General features: G+C 42.1%; 1 protein-coding gene across 4 annotated transcripts in view; it reads left to right on the top strand.

Moving 5' to 3' along the window:
- MAP3K3 (mitogen-activated protein kinase kinase kinase 3) overlaps positions 1–21,927 on the top strand; it is a 58,038-nt gene that overhangs the window by 3,598 nt on the left and 32,513 nt on the right. For 2 of the 4 annotated variants that reach the window (XM_020875241.2, XM_020875240.2), the window contains exons 2-5: positions 4,599–4,720; positions 6,292–6,384; positions 15,648–15,688; positions 20,586–20,685. In XM_020875241.2, coding sequence (XP_020730900.1) covers positions 4,599–4,720; positions 6,292–6,384; positions 15,648–15,688; positions 20,586–20,685 — 356 coding nt within the window. The remainder of the gene's footprint in view (positions 1–4,598; positions 4,721–6,291; positions 6,385–15,647; positions 15,689–20,585; positions 20,686–21,927) is intronic. The other 2 variants (XM_020875243.2, XM_020875242.2) reach the window with 1 other exon arrangement.

Below are 21,927 nucleotides of genomic sequence, written 5' to 3'. Positions count from 1 at the left end.
ATTTATCCTGCATTTAAGAAGTTGTAGTTAGGTAAGGTGAACCAGAAACAGTAAACAAGTAGTGTTATAGATGCCTTGTCAAAACTGTAAAGATACATTGGATGGAGAGATCAATTCTGTAAGTTTTGAGATTGACATACATTATCTATAGTCCTCAGGCCTCAAAGGTTAATTTCATTAACTTAAAATAAAATATGATGCTGATATATGGATTCTTATGAGGAAGCAATAGCTTACTTTGTAATATGTATTTTTAAATTTTGAGTTATTAACTAATACTGAAGGACTGTTATATCACAGAAACAGAAAAATAAACCCCAGAATTTGACTTTGCGACCTAGCAAAGTTTTCAACCAGGGCCTTGAAGGAAAAAGGAAAAATGTTTGCTGTGAATTGAGGATCAGACCTTTTTGCTTATACTTATTATACTAGGAGATGATGTTTGCCCAGATGGACCGGGTGGAGGAGAACCATGCTGTAACATGTCATGGACAGTAAGGTAGTAAAATCAGACTCACAGACACTGAAGCACAGGATCTCCTGATTGAGCAGTGTGATCAGATGATCTGACAAAAGTTGGGTAGAGTAGAGCATTGTCAAGATGAAGAAATCATTGAAATGAAAACAGAGATTAAATTTGGGAGTTGTATGTATGGGAAAAAGAGTGTCTGGCATCATGCAGGACAACAGTGTTTATCCAACAACATGTTGCTTCTGGAAACTTTTCTGGGGTTTTAGCCAAGGGAATTCATAAGTGGGAGTGCCTTAAGACCCTGCTTTTAGATAGAAGTAATAGCTTAGTCTGGAAGAGTGACTTCCTGCTGGAGCTAATGAACAAGGAGTGTGTTTGCCTGGCAGTCCCCGCGCCTTAGGTCAGGATATCAGAAGAAAAAGTACTCACTGCTAGATAATTATGGATAGCTATCTGCTTGAGACTGCTGACAGAGCTTCCACTTTTTAAGCCTGAATTGTAAACCCTGTTTGATAGATCCCTTCTTTTTTTTTTCCTATGAATATTCCTCACCCCTAGATCTTTAGCCCCCTAATCTCTAGAATTAACTTCTTCCTTTGTGCTTCTTTCTGGTAGCTTTGAGGTGTGTCATACCACCCCCATCCTTTGGAAATCTTTTCAAGGTTATAGCATACTCTTACCTCTGCCTCAACTTGTTCATGTGTGAAGTTCATAAAGGAGTTATTGATTTCCACTACTTCCAATTTTCTTTTAATCTTCAGCTTCTCAATTCCCTGTCAAGATGTTTCTGCCTCTATTACCCTATTGGACCTGCCTGCCCCTGCTCTTCTTTGGTCTTAGCTTCTGTGGTGTTACTTTTTGTTTGTTTGTTTATAATTCTCTTAAAGACTTCTGTGCTCACACATCTTCTTCCTACTCTTCTTGTTGGCATGAGTATTCACTGGCATCAGTCCCTGAGCCTCTTTTCTTTTCCTCCGCTGTTCACTTGCTTTCATGTCCCTTCTCCTCCTAAGTTCATTTATGAAGCTCTCATCCATAGCTGGAACAGCTTTCTTTTCTTGAAAATATCTTTATTCTGTAAAATTATCTATATAACCCCTTGCTACTCACGCTGTAAAAAAACTTTTTTACACGTGTGTTTATGTATCCTGTCTAATTCGGTCTCTTTATTTGCATAACCTTGTATTTGTGTGTTGTTTGTCTTTTTACCCCTACAATTTGAGTACCTGAAAGTATTTTTTGAAACTGTCTAATGTATAATACATGATAGATAGTCAGTAAATGGCTATTGTTAATGATTAATAAAAATTCTAAAATAAAGTTTAGGATAGATTGTGGCCTCCAGTCTTTTCCTATTAACCTTTTCTTCCCCATTGATGATGTTAATAGCCAGCATTTTTTCAGCATTAGGTACCATGAGGAATAATTTGTAAGGTTTTTTTTTCCCCCCTCGTAAGTCCCACAGCAGGTCTGTGTAATGATACTTTTATTATGTACATTTTACAGATGAGGAGGAAATTGAGGTTTAGGGAGAATAAATGATTTGTCTAAGGGCTCCTTAAAACCCAAGTCTTTCTGACTCCAAGGTCCATATAACTGCTGTACTCTAAGAAAGCTATTTGTTAAATTTTTTTTAAAGGAATGCATGCGGTAGCACAGGTAATTCAGTTAAAATCCCAGTCCAGGAAGAAATGCCTGAGAGAACCACTTGATGTGCATCCCGCCTTGATCCATCTCCTCAGTTTGAAGTATCAGTTTAAGAACCAGTTTGCCTGTAGAAATGTATGCAACTCTGACAGAACAGCAGATTCTCTGGCTGTGTTTCACCTGTGTCAGTTGTCCTGGGGCCCAGGAGGTAGAGCCCAGCCATTCCTCCAAACGCGTTTGTCCGTTAAGTAACACCAGGGCTTGGTTAGCTTCCTGGAAACAGAATTGTTAGCCTGATAAACTAGCTCTTATAATAGCATCATCTTACACAGAATTAGAAACAGTTTCTCTAATCATACTTGTCACAGATTTGATTTGAAAAGCATGTGTGTATCTGTGTATGAATATACACATTTCATTTTGTTTCAATATCTGAGTTGAGACAACTATTCTTAGTTCTAAGGCAGGTTTCCTTGATATTGAAAATTACATGCATTCTGCTGTTAGGACTATCAAGGGATGCGCCTCAGAAAACACCCATCTCGTGCCATCTAGTCATAATCATAGTGATTCCAGTTTACTGTTAAGTGTGTGCGTGTGTCGCTCGGTCGTATCTGACTGTTTGAGACCCCATGGACTGTAGCCCACCAGGCTTTCCTCCAGGAGGTCTTCCTGACCCACAGATGGAACCTGCGTCTCCTGCATTGGCAGACGGATTCTTTACCATTGAGCCACCTGGGAAGCCCCCATTTACTATTGTAGTTGGTCCAATAATTTTATACATATATAATATTTAATGATATATAATTTTATACATATGTATTATGTTAAATTTAATATAAGTGCATGTGTGTTTGCTAAGTTGCTTCAATCATGTTCGACTTTTTGCGACCCCCTGGACTGTAGCCCACCAGGCTCCTCTGTCCATGGGATTTCCCAGGCAGGAATACTGGAGTGGGTTGCCATTTCCTTCTCCCAATATAAATGCATATATTTATATTATATGTATATAAGCCAGTCATTATAGTTTAGGTGTTGTACTCTAGTTTTAAAATCTTGGTTTGGAGGTTAAAAAACAAAAACCAAGCAAGTTCTCTTTCTTTAAGGAGCCTACAGGTAAATTGTGAGAAAATACAAAATAATTGATGGGATGTATGAGTTTTAATTTTTTAATAAGTGTTTTTGTGTAAATACCTGCTTTGTCCTCATTCATTACCTCATTTACTTCATTCTTTTTGTACTACAACTGTATCACTCATACTTTTGTATGTACTTTGAAGTGGAATTAGAAAGGAAGCTACTCTAATGGTGTTTTTCTTACAAGTCTTAAATCTAATTTTACTTTTCTGAGCAGGCAGAGATCTCTTCATGGGTACCCTTCTCCTTCCTTCCTGCACCTCCTCAGAGGGCAAGTAGGGCACCCGAGCAGATTTGGTCCAGGACAAGGGGAGAGGCGAATGATGCCATTTACTTCCTATGCCCCATGCTGGTCTTTCCTTTACACAGGGTATTAGAATATTTTCAAGGGACAGTGATAAAGGGCGGAAGATAGGCACACTCTATGGGTGGAGTCTTGAGCTTGCTTCTTTTAAGGTGTGCCCCAAGTCCATAAGTGACTCACTTGTCACGAAAGCAAGTATGACAACTCATCCTAATGTCCCTTGGCAGATCAACAGACCTGTTTCTTTTTAACTTCCCACTGCTATTTGAAGGACCTGGGAGAATTTGGCAAGACGTGGAATTGACTTGGTTTTAGGTTCTCGGTTTTGGCCAGTTGTCTTCAGTGCACGAGAATGCTAGTGCTCTATGCTATTTCAAGAAAGGGGATTAAAAGTAATACCAATAAGGCAGAGACAATGCACTGCTTGCTTGGTTAGGGAAGAAAAACAATAGAATTGCCTTTTGACTTCCCCGTGGGAAGCAGAAGGCCTATAAACTTGTAAAGAGTTGGGAAGGGGCATTCAGAGGCTAGGCTTGTGAAACAACTTCTGTTTAAAGCAGCAACCTTGTTTGGTACCTTTTAAATATGCTTTCCTACAGTACTTGAAGGATAAGTCTGTGACTGATTCTGTCTCATAATTGGTTCTCCGTGAATTCATCTTTTTATTCAGTACCCTACTACACTGTGCTGTGTTGTTTTTCACTTCACTCCAAGTTTTCATCTATTTTTCCTGGTTGAGTTTCTCTGGCACTGGAAGAATTAGTTTATTTGAATACCTCTCTCGCTCCCAGTGAATAGGTAGATATTGCTGCCAGAAATCTGATTGGAGAACTGTTAGAATCCATTAAAATTCAATTTGCCATAGTCTGATCTCAGTTATCCTCTTTTCACAGATAGCAAATTTATGTCTTTTAGTTACAGGGTCTGTCATTTCACCTAGGCAGAACTCCCTGAGTGTGAGTCATACAACTTGTGAAACTACTTTCTTTTGTGGTCCGTTTTAAAGTGTCTTAGCCCATGTGCTCTCTTTCTTTGCAGACGAGCAGGAGGCATTGAACTCGATCATGAAGGACCTGGTGGCCCTCCAGATGAGCCGACGTCCCCGGGTGCCTGGATATGAGACCATGAAGAGCAAAGACACGGGTCACCCAAATAGGCAGGTGTGTGCAGCTGTGGCTGTTAACTAACTTTGTTGGGGGGTTGGTTTCAGATGGGAAATATGTGAGAAGCCAGTGATACTCTAATACAGGTTTAAATGCTGTTGACCCCTTCCTTTCAGTCTGTTGAATGGTAGGTAAGTGATGTATACCCACTAGGTGTGGGTCATGATCTGGAGTCCCAGTGCCTTGTGCATCTGACCTTGTAAATAGCATTTCATTTGTGGAGAAGAAGAGTAATTTCTTTGTTATGGGGACAGTACTCATAGAATTTTTCCTTTACTGATCATTTGGCAAATATTTTATCCAGACTCTTGATCTCTAGCTCAGGAGTTCTTTAAACAGTATATTCCCAGGAAGAATTAATTGATTTTAGTTTATTTAAATGTAATTAGGAAGGGAAATGTATTTAATAAAACATCATGTATTCTGAAGGTAAGAATGAGTGATTTTGTTATTACTGCTATTTACAGCTGTTTCCCCTCATTAACTCAGGTAGTTGAGAGTGCCTGTTTTACTGAGAGCTGTGTGCTTTCTTAGGAACGCAGTTTGTCTTTTGTTAACATCTCAGCGTGTGCCCTGTGGAGAACTTTCTTCTCCCGGTCAGTCTTGCTGGGCTCCTTGTTTCCCGGGTCCTTTGGCGGCAGAGAGGAGTGAGTGAGGGGGAGCCTGCCTTCCTAGTGGCCATCAGAGGGTTGTGTTCCATGTGGTTGATGATTTCCTCCTTGGCGGTTCTCTTGGTTGTCAGCTGACCTTCTCTCTGCTCATCTGCACCTTGTCTACCAGTTCTTCAGAAGTGCTCTTGGTTCCTGGAGAAAGTAGAAGGGGCTGGAACTTTTTCTGCCTGAGGTCTGCTAGATGTAGCCTTCCAGAGTATTTCCTGCCTTTAGGAAAACTGGGGACCCCAAGTCCTTTTGTTTTAGTTATAGCGGAAGGAATAGTTTAGAGAGCTGCTCTTATTTTTTGTGGTTCCCTTGTAGAACTGGGGAGCAACAGAATAGGGCCCATTCTTGTACTGCTCTCATGCACTATTCCGATTGTGTGGGTTCTGCCTTGCTGTAACAGTTCTATTCAAAGCTGCTTTGGGAAGGAGCATTCTACCAGGAGTGAATCCCCTCCCCCAGGCTTGAGCCTAATGACCTCACTTTCCTTCCTGTCTTCCTATGTGGAGTGTGCTTGCTAATGCTGCTCCAGTCAGCTGATCCTTCTCCAAGTGGGACTGTTAGCCTGGACATCAGTTAGTAGGTGAAAAGGGGAAGCTTTCTTGAGTTGGAAGGCCCGAAAGAACCCGGCTGAGGGGTGAAGTGGTCTGTCACTGTTTAGGAATCCTGCTTAGAGGATACTAAAGCTACTGTTAGAAAATCCTGATCTTTTACTGTGCCTGCTGCTATGCTTTTGGAGTGAAAGCTGTGGTTATAGAAGTAGAAGGCTGTGAAAAGGATTGACTACTATCAGGAAATAATCTTAACAAGAAATACTAGCTGTTTGGATCCACAGTTTACTTGAATATCATCAGACTTTTTCTGCAGCATGAAGGATACAGATTATTAACCTCAGTTTTTTTGTTTTTAAAGAAAAAGCATAACAGCAGCAGCTCAGCCCTTCTGAACAGCCCCACAGTAACAACAGGCTCATGTGCAGGGGCCAGTGAGAAAAAGAAATTTTTGGTAAGGAATAAAATTACCCATTAAAGTTGAAATGTGCTTTTAAATCTTGCAGTGCTCGAAGTGTATAGAGTTCATTTCTTGGACACGTTGTCTTAGTGGATTTGTAGGGAGCACTGGTTACTCGTTACCTGTGTTCTCTTACCATTTCTCACAACAATATTATTCATACGCAGCCTGTACCACTGCTGAACAGTAAATTTCTGTGGTGATAGAAATGGTTTATGTTTGTGCTGCCCCATGTAGTAGCCACTGGCCATACATGGCTGTTGAGCAACTGAAGAACTGAATTTAAATTTTTATCCCGTTTTAATTATTTTAAATTTAAATAGCAACATGTGGCTATTGGCTGTGGTCTTAGCACAACTTTATATAAGGGACTTTTGATTTGTTGGGCAAGAAATTGAGTACACGCTTGGAGATGTGTACATTCATCCTCCATGGACAGGTCATGAGTTCATGGGTTTCTACACATTGTGATAAGCTCATCAGTGGGAAACCTATCTAATAGTCTAATCCAGGGCCATGGGGTTCTGGGGGGAATGTGAAGCTGTGGAACTATCATGGCTGTTTAGAAATTGAAGCTCAAAGTTTTATGTTAACTTTAGGTGAAAGGACAATGAAAATATCAGACTAGCTTCTGCAGTTAATAAAGTCAAGGTTGTAGAGTGGTCTCTTCTGGGAAGTGTAATAGATGTTCAACTTCTGACCAGGAGAAATATTCTTCAGCAAAATCCTGGAAGCAGGAGGAGAGAGAAAGTCTTAGTGAATGCATTTCCGAGGAAGTGTGAGTTGGGGTGAGGTGGGGGTGGTGAGAGCAGTTAAGGGGAAAAGTGTTTACAGCCTGATATAATGAAAAGAGCTCAGCCTAAGAGTCTCGAGATGTTAATAGTTTGTTACTGTAGGACTTTACAGTTTACAGAGTGAATTCCCTTTTTAAAAATTCTCGTTTTTGTTTGCTTGGGCCTAGGATAGGAATAAACAGTTTTCTCATTACCACTTCTTCTGCCAGAAGGTCCATGCTTAGGATGAGAGAGGACTGAAAGATCAAAAACCTAATGTAAATGGCTAAGAGATGCCAAATTGGTCTAAGAATTGTCACACTGGGCTAAAGATTCAGGTTGCAGAGTCCTGGTTAAAAGAAACCAAGTATTTTGGCCAGTAGGAAAGGTGGTTTGTTTGGGGATAGATCGGTGCTCGTAGGGGCAAGCAGCGCTTCAGAGTGAGAAAGGTGGAGCTGAGGTTGGCGCAGCCTCCTGGGGCTCAGGCTTGGCACAGCAAGGAATGCCACGGGAGCTGGGGCTTCACTGACAGAGCTGTTTGGGACCGAGGCCTGGAAGAACGCGAAAGCCTAATTTAATATCTCTGCTTGGCAAGACTTCAGACATCCTCTTCCCTGAGTAAACAAACTAGGCGATTAATTGAAAGAAGAGAATGATTGGAGAACAGCTAAGCATTCTGAGCAGCTGTGGAAGTACAGGGGCGTGACGTGCTTGGTTATCCACCTGCTGGCTAGGAGCTAGGGTCTGGGCGCTTTCTGCTTCCCAGTAGGTCCCTGGGAGCCTGCCGCCTGGCTAGAGCCGGCTGCATGCCTTTGGATCGCGTGGCGCGCCCTCGGGTGACTGGGGCCCGGGATGGCGCTGCAGGCCATGCTCTGCAGACCCTTCAGAAGTCATCACTCGCAGTGCTTTAGCACCGGGTCTGTTTCTCCAAGCTGGCAGCTAGTGTGCTGAAAGGAGCCCTGGCCCAGAAGCCATTGAGTTGTTACTAATCCATTCACATGGAATTTTACAGTTTGGAGAGTGCTGTCAACAACGACAGTGAACAACAATAACAGCAATATAAGCATGTGTGTTATACTTTAAAAATTCTCAAGGTGCTTACGCAAAGGTGTTAAGTAGAGCCAGGAAGCAAACCCAGGCCTTCTGACCTCTGGTCACAGTAGTTTTCCCATGTGTGAGTCTGATGACCTTTCTGAACTGCAGTTTTTCTGTTTACCTCTGGAAGTTGTGAGCTTATAGACAGAATATAGAGCACTTTATACGTTGGAACACAAGGTAGGGTGTAAAGCGGTAGTGACTGCGTCACTTCTGTTGTCATGGAGCTGAAAAGGTTAAGGTTTTCTGCCTTTATTGGATTGACATTACTATCAATCAGATGGTCCTTTGCAGACTTGTGCAGCTAACCTAACATATGAAAATCCTGGTGAAGGAAGAAATAGAATCCTTATTACCACAGATTCCTGTTTTCCTTGAATCTTATCACAGAGGTAGGTAGAGGCTTGAACGGAGATGTTCACTAGTTGGTACTTGAGAATGAAAAAGTTGTTTTCTTCATAGCAGGCACTAGAAGGGCAGGCTCTTGGTATCAGCTCTAAAGGAGGAGAATTCTAGGAGCTGTTCTGCCAGCAGGGTCAGGGACTGAGCAGACCGTCTTTTGCTTTTACTGTGATAGACCTGACTCTTCAGGACTTCCTTTTTCTTTCAAGAGTTATTGATAAGATAGGCTGGCTAGTTTGAAAATAAAACACAATACAGTGTACAAGTCTCATATTCTATTTCATAAGAAGCTTCCTTTTCTGTGGTATTTTATTAAGTAGCAGTAAATAATGGATATGCCATTTCATCATTGATTTATTTATTCAGACCCTCACTGAATGCCTTGTGCAGTGCTAGGACTGGAGACTGAGCAGGAACTGGGGCAGGGAAGACGGTCGCTTTATAGTCACCTCTTCCACTGATCTCTTAGGACTTCTCTGAGTCACACAAATAAAATTATTTTTGGTGCTCTTTTCTTCTCATTTATCTACTATCTTTGGCAAAAATAAGGACTCCAGTGCCAAAGATGTGGGAGCCAGCAAAGGTACATAGCAATGTGGGGGAATGGGAGCACTGCAAAACCAGAGAGGGTGCCAGAGATACTGGCTCATGGGGGCCTTTGCCAGGTCAGAGGTTCACAGACCTTTGTTTAATAAACACTTTGATTTTTTTTTTTTAAATGCTTGAGAATCTTCTCGGATTACATGTTCAGTTGTTAAATTCAGACTTTGAGAAGGTCTTTTCTACTTAAGTTTGGTATCGTTGGTTACTCCTGCTGCCCTGTGGTGTTCCCAGGTTGCAGCTCAGCCTGGAGGCCTCGCTGTCTTCTCCTGTCTGTGGCCCTTACTCTTCCTTTCACCACACTGGCTCTGGTGAGCCAGGGCACTTGAACCTACCTAGACCTGAATTTTTGTACTGGTGCTTTTTTTCTCAGCAGCTGTGGCATCTCTCCGTTCAGTTCAACATGAGCTTATACTCAAGCTTCTTTGACAAAAGAAATATGTTATATTCTCTGTACGCTAGGAATCATGCAGTCTTATTATAAACGAGAAATATGTGAAAAAAAGAAACTAAGGTAGGTTGTGACTGTGCCTAAATACGTGGTACAGATTCTGAGAGGTAAAGGAGGCCAGGAAAGTGAAAGGTGAACTTGGGCTGGAGGAGTCAGAGTCATTTCCGGAGAAGGTGGCACTGGAGGCAAGCAGTGAAGGATGTGTAGGAGTTTAGTCAGGTGGACAGGAGGAAGTACAGCACTCCAGGGTGGGAAACTGCATTGTTAAAGGCCTAGGGGAAGGAATGCACATGGCATATTTCAGGAAATAGGGTGGGCATCGATCTGGCTGGAGAGAGGGTTCCCTTTGAGAACAAACAATGTGAGATGATTAAACTAAGTAAGCATAAGTTCCAGGGGGCTTTGAATAATAGTTAATAACTTAGACTTTATTCCATAGGTCATGGGTATCGCTGATTACTTTTTGAATAAAGAAGGGATGTGGTAAAAGCAGTGGCTAAGATGATTGAGACTGTGGAGGCATGTGGAACGTGCTGGAAGAGGGGAGCTGAGAAGTGCAGAGGCTGCTTCAGGAGTTGAGGAGGGGAAAGGGACTAGAGGCGAGTGAGAACTGAGAGAATGGGAAGCAGTCTCATCCAGGAGTCTCTGGAGGGGAGAGTGGGGTCTTGCCATCTGCTGAGGAAGGGAAAAGAGGGAACGAATCAAACAGAGCTCAGAGGTTTGAACCTGTAGCCAGTATTATAAGTGGCACCGTTGAGAAGGGGGATTAGTTAGGGAGGGTAGCTGATGAAGACACGTAACTAGGTTGAGTTTGCAATTATAGCGAAAGACTGAAATTGTGTGCGCAGGTATGTGTGTGCATTGCTTTTGCAGTTCTGAAATCCAAAGAGTGCTGCCAACTAAAAGGTGCTTTTTAGAATTTATGTATTTTCAAATTTCCGGCAAACTCATTTGGCAACAAAACTTGGCCTGAATGGACACAGGGCTATTTATAGTCTTTATTTATTGCACTTATTGTGAATATTGATACTTTTCAATACAGAAACTGACTTTTGCTGTTAGCAGGTAAACCCTGAATCTCAGTGACTGTACAGCCGTGTCCAGTGTGGGGAAGGAGGTGACAGTGTTCCCCACAGCCACGTCAGGACCCTGGTTGAGGGTGGCTCCTCTGACCTGGAACCTGTGGCTGCCAAGGAAGAGAGTGCAGAACTCAACTTTGTCCCCAGCTATTGGTCAGAACTAGTTACAAAGCCCCAAACTAACTTCCAGAGAGGCTTAGCAGTGTAGAGGAGGGCACAAAGTGTTTGTGTGTGTTCTGCCTCTGCCTGGGAGCGCCGCCTGACACCCTCTCCCCGGAGGGGCATCACTTAACATACAGAACACATACTGCTGTTCTTTTTTTTTTTTTTTTTTTAAACATTTATTTTTATTTATTTGGCTACATAGAGTCTTAGTTGTGGCATGTGGGATCTAGTTCCCTAATCAGGGATCAAACCCAGCCCCCCTGTATCAGGAGCGCAGAGTCTTAGCCACTGGACCACCAGGGAATTCCCCATACTGCTGTTCTGAAACACTTTTGGCTCCAAGGGTTTGGCTAAAGGAGAATGGATCTCTATTATCACTTTTTGAACATGTGTGTCAAGTACTCTTCTCATATCTTTCCCCAATTATTTAATTATTTTGATAATTCCACAAGACAGATTGTCACTGTTTTCACTTTGCAGATGAGGAAACTGGGTCACAGAGAGTCATGTTCAAGGTTACCACAGGCAGGTTATACACCCAGGGTTTGAAGCCAGACAACTTGACTCTAGTGCTCCATTCCTTATAAATGACTTACCTGCCTCGTTTACATGGCAGATGGATGACGTTTTGCTTGAGAAGATGGGGCTAGACATAGAGATTTGGGAATCTTCTATTTAGAGGTGACCTGATTTTTTAATTCCTACCAAGGAGAAGATGTGAGGAGAAGGAGAGAAATCCAGAGGCCAAAAGTTCAAACCTTGAGGCATAGTCACGTGTTGAGGGGAGGGGTGGGAGAAGGCACGAGGAAGAGGAACCAGCAAAGAAGCAGAAGTGGTTAGAGTGGTGGCAGGTTCTCTGGCTTGAGACAGAGTCACAGAGGCAAGGAGGACACAGCCACCAATGCGAAATGCCTCAGAGAGGCACAGAGAGCGGTTGGCAGGAAGGAATTGAATCTAGTGAGCTTTAGCGGAACTTTCTTGTCCGTGGCTTGTTCTAGTCAGCCTGACAGGGGAAACCCAGGGTTGGGAACTTGGCAGATTTGGGCACACCATGTGGTACATGGAAACCAGTCACAGGCCTGCATCCTGCTCTGGAAAGGCCGTAGCCACATCAGACATAGGACTCAGAAGACTGGGCATCTTTGTTTACACTGCTTGCTAATCACAGGCTAGGTTAGTCTTGAGTAGGAGTGATTTGTGGTTTGAGGCAAAAGTTTAATTCCCTTTCTGACTGAATTCACGTTGAATAGCATTTGGATTATGTCCCATCATGAAATAAATTTAGTTCCTTTAGTCCCACAAAGGGACGGAGGGAGTTCTTTCCTAGGTTCATCTAAATATCGTAAGTCCTCCACATATGAACCTTCAAGGTGTGAGCTTTGACAGATGCGAATGTGCCTTCCCATGTTCAGTCATGTTAGTTCACATGCCTAGCGCACCTTGTCACGTGCGTGAACCCTCTACACGCGGTTGTGCTTTTGTGTGCTGTACAGTACTGTATACAGTAGTACAGTATCTTTATTTCAAGCCCAGGATGTGCAGAAACAAGTGTAAAAGCAGTGGTGATATAGCTGGTGCTACTGTACTTCTCGAGGTACTGTACTATAAGATTAAAAATGTCTTATATTTTATATTTTTTACATTATTTGTGTGAAAAGTATTATAAACCTACTACAGTATAGACTATATAACTGATTGTGTTAGTTGGGTAACTAGGCTAACTTTGTTGGACTTGAACAAATAAAAAACGAACGTGCTCTTGGAACGGAACTTATTGGTATGTAGGGGACTTAACTGTAATAATGTTCTAGGTGAAAGGAGTGGCACCCTACCTGTGGGGACAGACAGGACTGCAAACTGTGGTGGAGATGTGGGGTCCTCCAGAGCTGGTGTGAAGTTGGACAGTATGGGAAGCTGGAGGTGACATGTCTGAGCGTGGCAGCGTGGCGCAGACACTGTGCTTTGGAAGGCCCTTCCCATGGGAACTTCAGGGGAAGGAGAAAAGGAAGACAGTGGCAAAACTGCTGTCACTCATAAAACCTTGAAGCCGCACAGCTTCCTCTGCAGTGTGCCACATCTTTGCCGGTGTGCATGTGTACGCTCACACTCACACACAGTCTCTCTCACCTAGAATGCAGACCAGGTGGGGCACCCTGCCTTCCCATTCCACCTTCTCCACCTCCAACCATGCACAGCCTCAGCCAGAGCCTCCGCTTACTGGTTCCCCAGGCCCCATAGCTTCCCACAAGGTTGCCACCCTGATCTGATGCTGACTCGATTATTACTCCATCTCCTCCATGAGTTCTGAAAAGTAAGGTTTCAGAAGATCCTGTGATAGTTTCTTTCTTTCAGTGTTCCCATTGAAGCCCTGCATCTGTGAGTAAAATAAACCTCCCTTGCCTGTGTAACACTTAAGTTGTAGCCTATTTAGACTTCTTTTAAAGCATTGTGATCTTGAGTGAATTTATTTAACTTCACTGTAACTCAGTTTCTCCTGTAAAATAGGGATCGTAAGAGTTCCTGTTGTGAGGGTTAGTTTAATTGATGCATGTAACATACTTAGAAGAAGGCTTAGTATACAGTAAATGCTCTATAAATGTCAGCTATTGTCATATTATTGGTAATGGATAAAGTGGTCCATATGTGAAATCGAAGGATGAGTGGGCTGTATCAGGGTTGTATTTTGAAGAGCTATCACAGTGCAGGCCTGTTAGTCCAGGGAGCTTTGCTGTCCACTGTTTACTATGTGAATTTTTGGGGGGCATGAAGCTCTTTGAGCCTCCATTTCCTTGACTTTAAAATAGTGGGTTAAAGGCTATACTTATATTTTAATTCAGTGGCTCTCAAGGTGTATTCTGGGACCCCTAGCAGGTTCCCAAGAACCTTTCGGCGTCCCTCAGGTTAAAACTATTTTCATACTAGTACTAAGATGTTCTTTGGCCTTTTCACCCTCATACTCTTAAAAAGTACACTAGAGCTTTCCAGAGGCTGTATGACACATGTTATCACAACAGTTTGAAAGCAGAAGCTGATAAGAGAATCCAGCTGTCTCCTATGAAGCCATGCATTAAGGAGTGCCTACTCTCTTGCTTCACTTTTTCTTTCTTTCTTTCTTTTTTTTTCCTGGTATTTTGGCCACACTGCGTGGCACAGAGGATAGTCTCCTGACCAGGAGTTGAACCTGTGCCTCCACAGTGGATGTGCCAAATCCTAACCACTAGGCCACCAGGGAACTCCATCTCACTTCACTTTTTAAAAAACATACAGTTTTTAAAATGTGTTTATGTTAACATATAGTGGTTTTTAATTATTTTTAGATGAATAAAATTTAAGTTTTCTTAGTTTTAATTTCTAATAAGGCAAATATTTGTAGATATCATATACATAAGCAAAAGCTTTTAGGGGTTTTTAGAGTGTAATTAGAGTCTTTAGAGTATAAATTTTTAGAGTGTAAGTTAGAATCATCAGTCTGGTTCATTTGACTGGAAGAGAATTCTAGCCCTCCCATCTCTTGGGAAGGGGAAGCCTTTGTGCACCTACCCTACCTTTCAGCTTTCTCCTTTTTCTGTCATCTTCTCTGCCTGCTCTATGTTCTTCATCTTCAGATATCCTGAAACCCTCTTCTTTCTTCAAAGCCACAGTCTTTTGTCTATCTCAGTATTATTTTCATTCACTGACTATGAACTCTTTCTTACCTTTATCTCTATTACTTGTTGGTTTCCTGACAATTTTAGTTTTCTTTTTCCTTTGTACCTGTTCTTCTATAATATCTCTTCTCTTTTCCTGTCATTTCTAACTCCCTCAAGTTATTTATTTGACCTTTATAGTATCTCTTCCTCCCTGATTTGTTCCTTAACCTTCTGACACTCCTTCTTTTTCTTGTTTCTGATACTTATACTCAACTCTGTTTTTCAATCAATGAATTCATTTAACAAATATTGTTAAGCACAGAGATTATATACCATTACATTTGCTTGTCCCTGGAGCTATGGAATTCTTGAACAGGTATGATCCCTGTTCTCCCAGAGCTTATAGGGTACCCTGATGGTCATCTAGGCTAAAACTGGGGACAATTATGAGGTATTTGTCCAGGGTGCCACTCTACTCCCACTCAGGGCAGCTGTGATAGGATAGTGGAAATCATTGGTACCAGTGGCAACCATTTATTGCATGTCTACTATGTATTAAGTATTTTACTTACATTTTCTTGTTTAGTTTTCATAACAGCTCTGTGAGTTAGGTATATTTAGCCCTATTCTGCAGATGGAAGAACTAAGAGTTACAGAGGGTAAGTAACTTGGTTGTGGTCGTATAGCTAGAATTATCACTATGAAGAGTTCTTTCTCTGTTTAGTTACGTCAGCCAAGAAGGAACGGTATCCTGGCCCGGAGGTGGTGACAGAGTGGGAGCAGCTCCAGAGCTAGTTGTGGAAATAGAGCTTGTGAACTTAGAGATGACATGTCAGAGCAGAGCTCCTGGGCTGGGCACCCTCGAGGGTTCTTGTCCCAAGAGCTTTGTTGCCCCGGAGGTTAGAACTCAGTGACAAGAGTGCCCATCAGGGCAGAGAAGCTCCAACAGGAGCCTTCAGGGATGCTGCCTAATGTTGCTGAAAGACTGCCTGAGGCTACCTGGGTGGGGCAGGAGTGACACAGGCCAGAAAACCCGCTAACCTGTCTATCCTTTCTTTGGCAGAGTGACGTCAGAATCAAGTTCGAACACAATGGGGAGAGGCGGTAAGTCTGCCTTCTGATGAGTGGATGTGTCATGGGTGCCCCATTTCTCAGAAAGTGTGCAGCTTGTGGGAGCCATCTCCCTGGAGTGATTCCTATGGGGTCCCTGGCTGGGTAATGGGGTTGATGGGGAATAAAGGGGAATGTTTCATCCTTGGTTTGGCATATTGACTGAACCTTGTTTCTGGTCTTAAAGCGTCAACTGCTAATGTTTTATTTACCCTTCTGCTCTTATTCTGCTGCTGTGAGGTCCATCATTGTGCTGGGGGAGGAAGTCAGAGCTCCAGCTCCACTGAGTCATAGCTTCCAGACACGCTGACCCTGTGCCAGCTGTGGGCATCAGAGGGAGAGGAGGCTTCTCCTGTGACATGCTGCCATTCCTTTCCTGAAAGAATGTCCCTGGTTTTGTCCACATCAGGGGTCATGTTGGGTGAATTGGAAGTTTCTTTAAAATGTCTCTAGGTCATGGGAAGCTACATTAAGTCCCTCAGTTGTGAAAGATTTCAGCTCATTTGAGGACATAGAAAGAGAGAGTTGTCAGTCTGCATTCTGTGTCTTACCTTGGGGAAGTGAAAGTACTGTTAAAAAACCCTTGTATCCTTTTTCCATTGTCAATATTAAGGTTTTTGTAGGAAGTTAAGATAGAAGTTCTCAGTGGAGAAAAATATGACTTCACTTAATTTCTCAAGTTATTTTAAGGAAAATCTTTAAGAAAGCATACAGAACTCTGGTCAGGGGATATTTGGGACACTTTGTGTGCATGTGTGTGGCATGTATACGCACAAGCATGCATTGCATGCGTCCTCAGTCTCTTCAGTTGTGTCCAACTCTTTGCGACCCCGTGGACTGTAGCCCTCCAGGCTCCTCTGTCCATGGGATTCTCCAGGCAAGAATACTGGAGTGGGTTGCCATTTCCTTCTCCAGGGGATCTTCCCAACCCAGAGATCGAACCCACATCTATTTCGGCTCCTGCATTGCAGGCGGGTTCTTTACTGCTGAGCCACTAGGGAAACCCCCAGAGGACCTTAAGTGCCTTCAAACGTTTTTGTCCTGGAAGTTGTCTGCTGCTGGCATCTTTCAGCCCTCTCTGAAATTAGCTCTGGAGCTCTAGAGATCTGTGGCTCTGCTTTCCCTTAAAAAGATACATTCAGAAGCCTGCAAATTGGTCAGAGGTGGAAACATTGTGCAAAGGGCGGTCTGCAGAGCCAGGGCCTGCTGCTGTTAGGTAAATTCTGGGGCTGTTCCAGGCCGGGAGAGAGGAAGGTTTTCTGAGCTCTGTCCCCAGCTGTTCATTCTAGGACCTGCCAGTAGCACGGAAGTTAAATTGTCACTTCATTGTTGCTGCTTTTCACACTTCTGACCAGACTGGATTTTGGAGGGATTGCCAAACTCAGAGCAGCTGAGAGTTTTCAGAAGTAGATACTAAATCAAAGACTTGATTGTGTCGGAGCCTAATTACGCAGTTACGCTCTCCTGAATTCCTGTTCACTAAGTGGTATGTAGTTACAGTGAGCGGACTTACACTGAGAAAGTGTGTGTGTTTAGTTTCAGAGATGCTGCCAGATCGAAACCACAAATATTTAAGGTGGTCAGGCAGGAATGGCCTTTTGAAGCCCCGAGCAGCAGTGTTGGTATCAAGGTTTTGAGAACTGCATGCTCTTTTTATGGAGCTGTTTTCTGGAGCCATGGTGTTTCACTGTTTGTGTACTGTGTGTGGAATTGAGGACTTTATAAAGTCTGTGCAGCGAAGCCATGTTCAAGCTGCTCTGTAACAGACAGCTCTGGTTTCATGTATGTCGTATCTTAAAGATTTGCTTGAAAATGTTTCTGTGGGCTTTCTTTACTTTTTACAGGACTAGGAATAGGATCTATTTAAATGTTGTAGGCTCTTATAGACTTAGAATTTATAGAAAAGAGGAAAGAAGTAGTGACTTTTCCCCTTTGTCCTTGCTAGATATCCATTCTGGTGGGCTGACTTTCCCTTTGGTTTGGATGGGTGGGCATCAGACTCTGAACTTTCCTCCCTCTTAGCCTCAGGAGGGCAGAAGAGGACTGTAGGCTAAGATCTGCCTCCTTGGAAATTATATTGCTGAATGTATTAGTTCATATCCACCAGGAAATCCATCCATATTGTAATCCTTATATTCCCTCCCCATCTCAAATCAACCATCCCAAGCATTAATCAGGTGCTGTCTTTAAAAAAGAGAGAGAAAGTGAAGTGCTCCCTAGATATGAGTTATCTAGATACGGGTGTTTGATGGATTCTTTTGAGAGAATACCTTTCTATTTATTCCTTATAGTAAATCACATCCCGTTCATCAGGACCTCAGCCACAGTTCTAAAGGGGCCTGCCTTTTTGAACTGGTGGGGATGGTTGTGCTGGGTGTTAGACCCATCTTTGAAGTACTGGCCTGAAAATGCCAGTTATTTAAGGTGACGGTGGCAGCTTAGATCTTAACTAACCTGAGAGTCCTGGTTTCTTGACCTTGATGAGACTTGGTCTGCTTTTAAATGGTTTTGGAAGTTTTAAATGTTCATCACCAGGCCAAACGCAGGAGAATTTATCTCTGAGCCTGATCTTTTTCTGACTGTGTTAGGGATATCTGAGTGATCTGGTATTTTATTCAGAAAAGCAGACCCCTTTTGAACCGTTGCTGAAGTCCTGATGAAGGGGATATGTAATTAATTTTATGGAATTTAGTAATTCCTTATTTACAAAAAACTTAATAGAAAGGTATTCTCTCAAAAGAATCCATCAAACACTCATATCTAGATAACCCGTATCTAGGTAGCACTTAATTTTTTCTCTTTTTTTTAAAGATAGCACCTGATTAATGCTTGGGATGGTTGATTTGAGGGGGGATAATACAAAGATTACAATATGGATGGACTTCCTGGTGGATATAAATTAATATATTCAGCAAGATAATTTTCAGAAATGAAGGTAGTGACAGATGAAGGAAAAGTTATAGAGAAATTATCTTCCTGAGATATTAGGCTTTGTATGAAGGATTATACTAATAGCCTATCAACGTTGTTCAGTAGAACCTCGGCTCTAATATAAACATTCTGCGGAAATCCCTTGGTAGCTGAGGAAATTGGTTCCAAGGCCCCCTGTGGATATCAGACTCCTCGGATGCTCAAATCTTTTAGATGAAATGTTGTAGTCTTTGCATATAACCTACGTACATCTTTGCGTATACTTTAAATCATCTCTAGATTACTTATAAACCTAAGACAATGTAATTGCCATGTAAATAGTTGCCAGCATGGGGCATATTCAAGTTCTGCTTTTTTGGAACTTTCTGGAAATTTTTTTTTCCAGATATTTTTGATCTGCAGGTGTAAACCTGGGTATGAAGAGGGGTGACTTATAGCTGTGTTCTCCAGTATACTAGTCACTAGCTACGTGTATCTAGTGAGCACTTGAATGTGCTGATGGGACTTAAAGAGCTGATTTTAAATTTAATCAATTTAAATTTAAATAGCCACATGTGGCTAGTGGCTACTGTATTGAACAGCTCAGTTCTAGATATAATGACTTTCATGGTGCCCACTGATTTCAGTCAGCCAGATTTCCTGAAAATCCAATGGCTTACCTATCAAATTACCCATGACATTTTTCACAGAACTAGAACGAATAATCCTAAAATTCATTTGGAACCACAGAAGGCTAAATTGCCAAAGCAATCTGAGGAAAAAGAAAGCAGGAGACATCACCCTCTCAGACTTCAGACAAATTTAAAAGATGCAGCCATCAGCAGTTTAAATTGTTGCTGTCAAATTTGTCTTCTTCCTTTTGGCTTCTGTATTTTATGTAATTTTATATAATGCTTAGTAGGAAGACCATCCCTACGCCAACATTTTTTTATTTCTACATTTTCTTATATACTTGTACATATATAGTATACATATGAGTTTCTTTTTTATATTCTGTTTATCTCTTTGTTTATTTTTGTTTTAAATAAGTTTTAAAGCATTGGGTTGGACCCATATGATATGGTCACTTTTATATGTCAAACATTGTTGACTATCCCCAGTATCCCTAATAACATTAAAACTTTTTATTTAAAAAAATGTCGAACACACACAAAAGTAGAGAATGTGAAACTGAGCCTCCAAGGATCTGTCACCCAGCTTCAACATTGTCAACATTTTGCCAACTTAGTTTCATCTATGCCCACTTGTAAATTTTGTTGTGATATGTAACGACAAGTTATTTTAAGACCTCTTTAAACATGTTCCTACTCTACCATGTGTTAATATTTATAGAAATCATTCTTTGAATAGACCTAGTGAGTCTCTCTAGAAAAGCATCAATATCAACACTACTTATAGGCACACATGTGTCACTGGTTAAGAAAACTGATCAGGCACATAACCAACTCAAGGGGAATTCCTGTGACTTGGTGGTTGGAAATGTCAATTCTTAGGATAATCACCATTGAGATTCCTGTGGCATCTCAAAAATGAACAGTAGAAAAGACCTTTTCAAGTCCTTGATGTGAGTCATTTAGGAGTTAAGACCATGTTTTCAGGACTGCGGTTCCAGTTGCCAGGTTTTCTTCCTAAAAGGAATATTTGGAACATAGATTTTAAACCCAGGTGTCCTGCGGTGATACTGAGCTGTCATTGACGGAAAGATCTGAGCTGAAGTGGTAGAACAATGATTGAGATTGAATACTGCCTGTGGGTACTATTGAAAAACCTGAGAGATGCTCAGAGAAAGGGTAAAAATATAAAGGCAGATAAGAGAAGAAAAAAAAAAATACAGAGAAAGGCAAGCTGTATGAAAAATAAAAAGAACTCTTGAAACGAAAGGAAAATATCACTTAGGAGTCATAACTTCTAAACCCTGCATTTAAAATGTACAGTTAACCATGCTTCTGTTCTGTTTCAGAATTATAGCATTCAGCCGGCCTGTGAGATACGAAGATGTGGAGCACAAGGTGACAGCAGTGTTTGGGCAGCCTCTGGATCTACATTACATGAACAATGAGGTGCGGAAGTCAGATGGCCTGGGGATGTGGGGCGCACCTTGCCTACCCATCTTCTCTCAGCTTAACTGAGAGAACTAGCTTGTTCTTCTAATGTCATCTGCAGGTTTTCATTTTCTGGAGCCTCTTTTGTTAACTCCAATAATTTTGGGATTTTTCTTTTTTACTGTGTGGAAGATTGCACAGCTATTTCCATTCCTTCTGCTCATTCTAGGCCGGTAGCTCTAATAACTCCATGGTGGGGTCAGGTACAGGGATCAGGGTCAGAGCTTAGCGTTGCCTTGCTATAGCAGAGGATTCAGCAGGGCTGGGGATGTGGGGAAAACTGGTGGTAGGTCCTCTACTGACAGTCATAAATGTTGGATTCCTCTCAGAGTTTAGCTTCTGATTGTAGCTGGTGTCAAACATTAGCACCTACTCTAATCATTTCTTTAAACACTTACTCCTTCTAACCCCACTCAACGGTCCTTATTTATGCATACTTTGAACATCACCCAGGAAGGAATTCTTTTGAATGTCAGTTACTTGGCTGCTTTCCCAGCTCCAAGGAAGGTACTAGAGGCTGTAGTCTGCTTGGGTTGGTGCTTTGCGTTAGTCTGAAAGGCAATGTGTTTGTGCCCAGTAAAGAGCCTGCACTTTGAGGGGCTTCCCTGGTGGTCTAGTGGTTAAGAATCCATCTGCCAATGCAGGAGACATGGGTTCGATCTTTGGTCTGTGAAGATCCCACATGCTGCGGAGCAACTAAGCCCATGCGTCACAGCTACTGAGCCTACAGTCTAGAGCCCAGAAGCTATGACTACTGAGCCCATGTGCTGCAGCTGTGGAAGCCTCCATACCTAGAGCCCATGCTCTGCAAGAGAAGCCCTTGCAATGAGAAGCCCGCCTGCTGCAACTAAAGAAAGCAATGAAGACCTGTCGCAGCCAAAAAATAAAATAAAATCTTAAAAAAAAAGAAAAAAGAATTAAGGATTGATTCATCTCTTAGTTGAAAATAAAGGCTTTAAAAAAAAAAAGCTTGCTCCTTGAGGGAACTAAGTTGAGGGGAATAGACAGGAAAGCTGGGCAACCTCATGGCTCTTTGAGAGGTCTTTCCTATGTAGTTTTATTTTAGTGGTTGAAAAGTTAAGAATTTCCTCCAAACTCTGGGGCTGAAATCCATAGAAGCTGAGATTCGTTGGCCAAAAACTTTCTGGTCCTCTTTAAACAAAATGTACAGCCACAGTTGGGTATGCATGCTTGCTCAGT

The sequence above is a fragment of the Odocoileus virginianus genome, chromosome 17 (assembly GCF_023699985.2).
Source record: "Odocoileus virginianus isolate 20LAN1187 ecotype Illinois chromosome 17, Ovbor_1.2, whole genome shotgun sequence".
Classification (NCBI taxonomy): domain Eukaryota; kingdom Metazoa; phylum Chordata; class Mammalia; order Artiodactyla; family Cervidae; genus Odocoileus; species Odocoileus virginianus.
The sequence above is the reverse complement of the archived record's forward strand: the minus strand, read 5'-3'. Positions and strand labels throughout refer to the sequence as shown.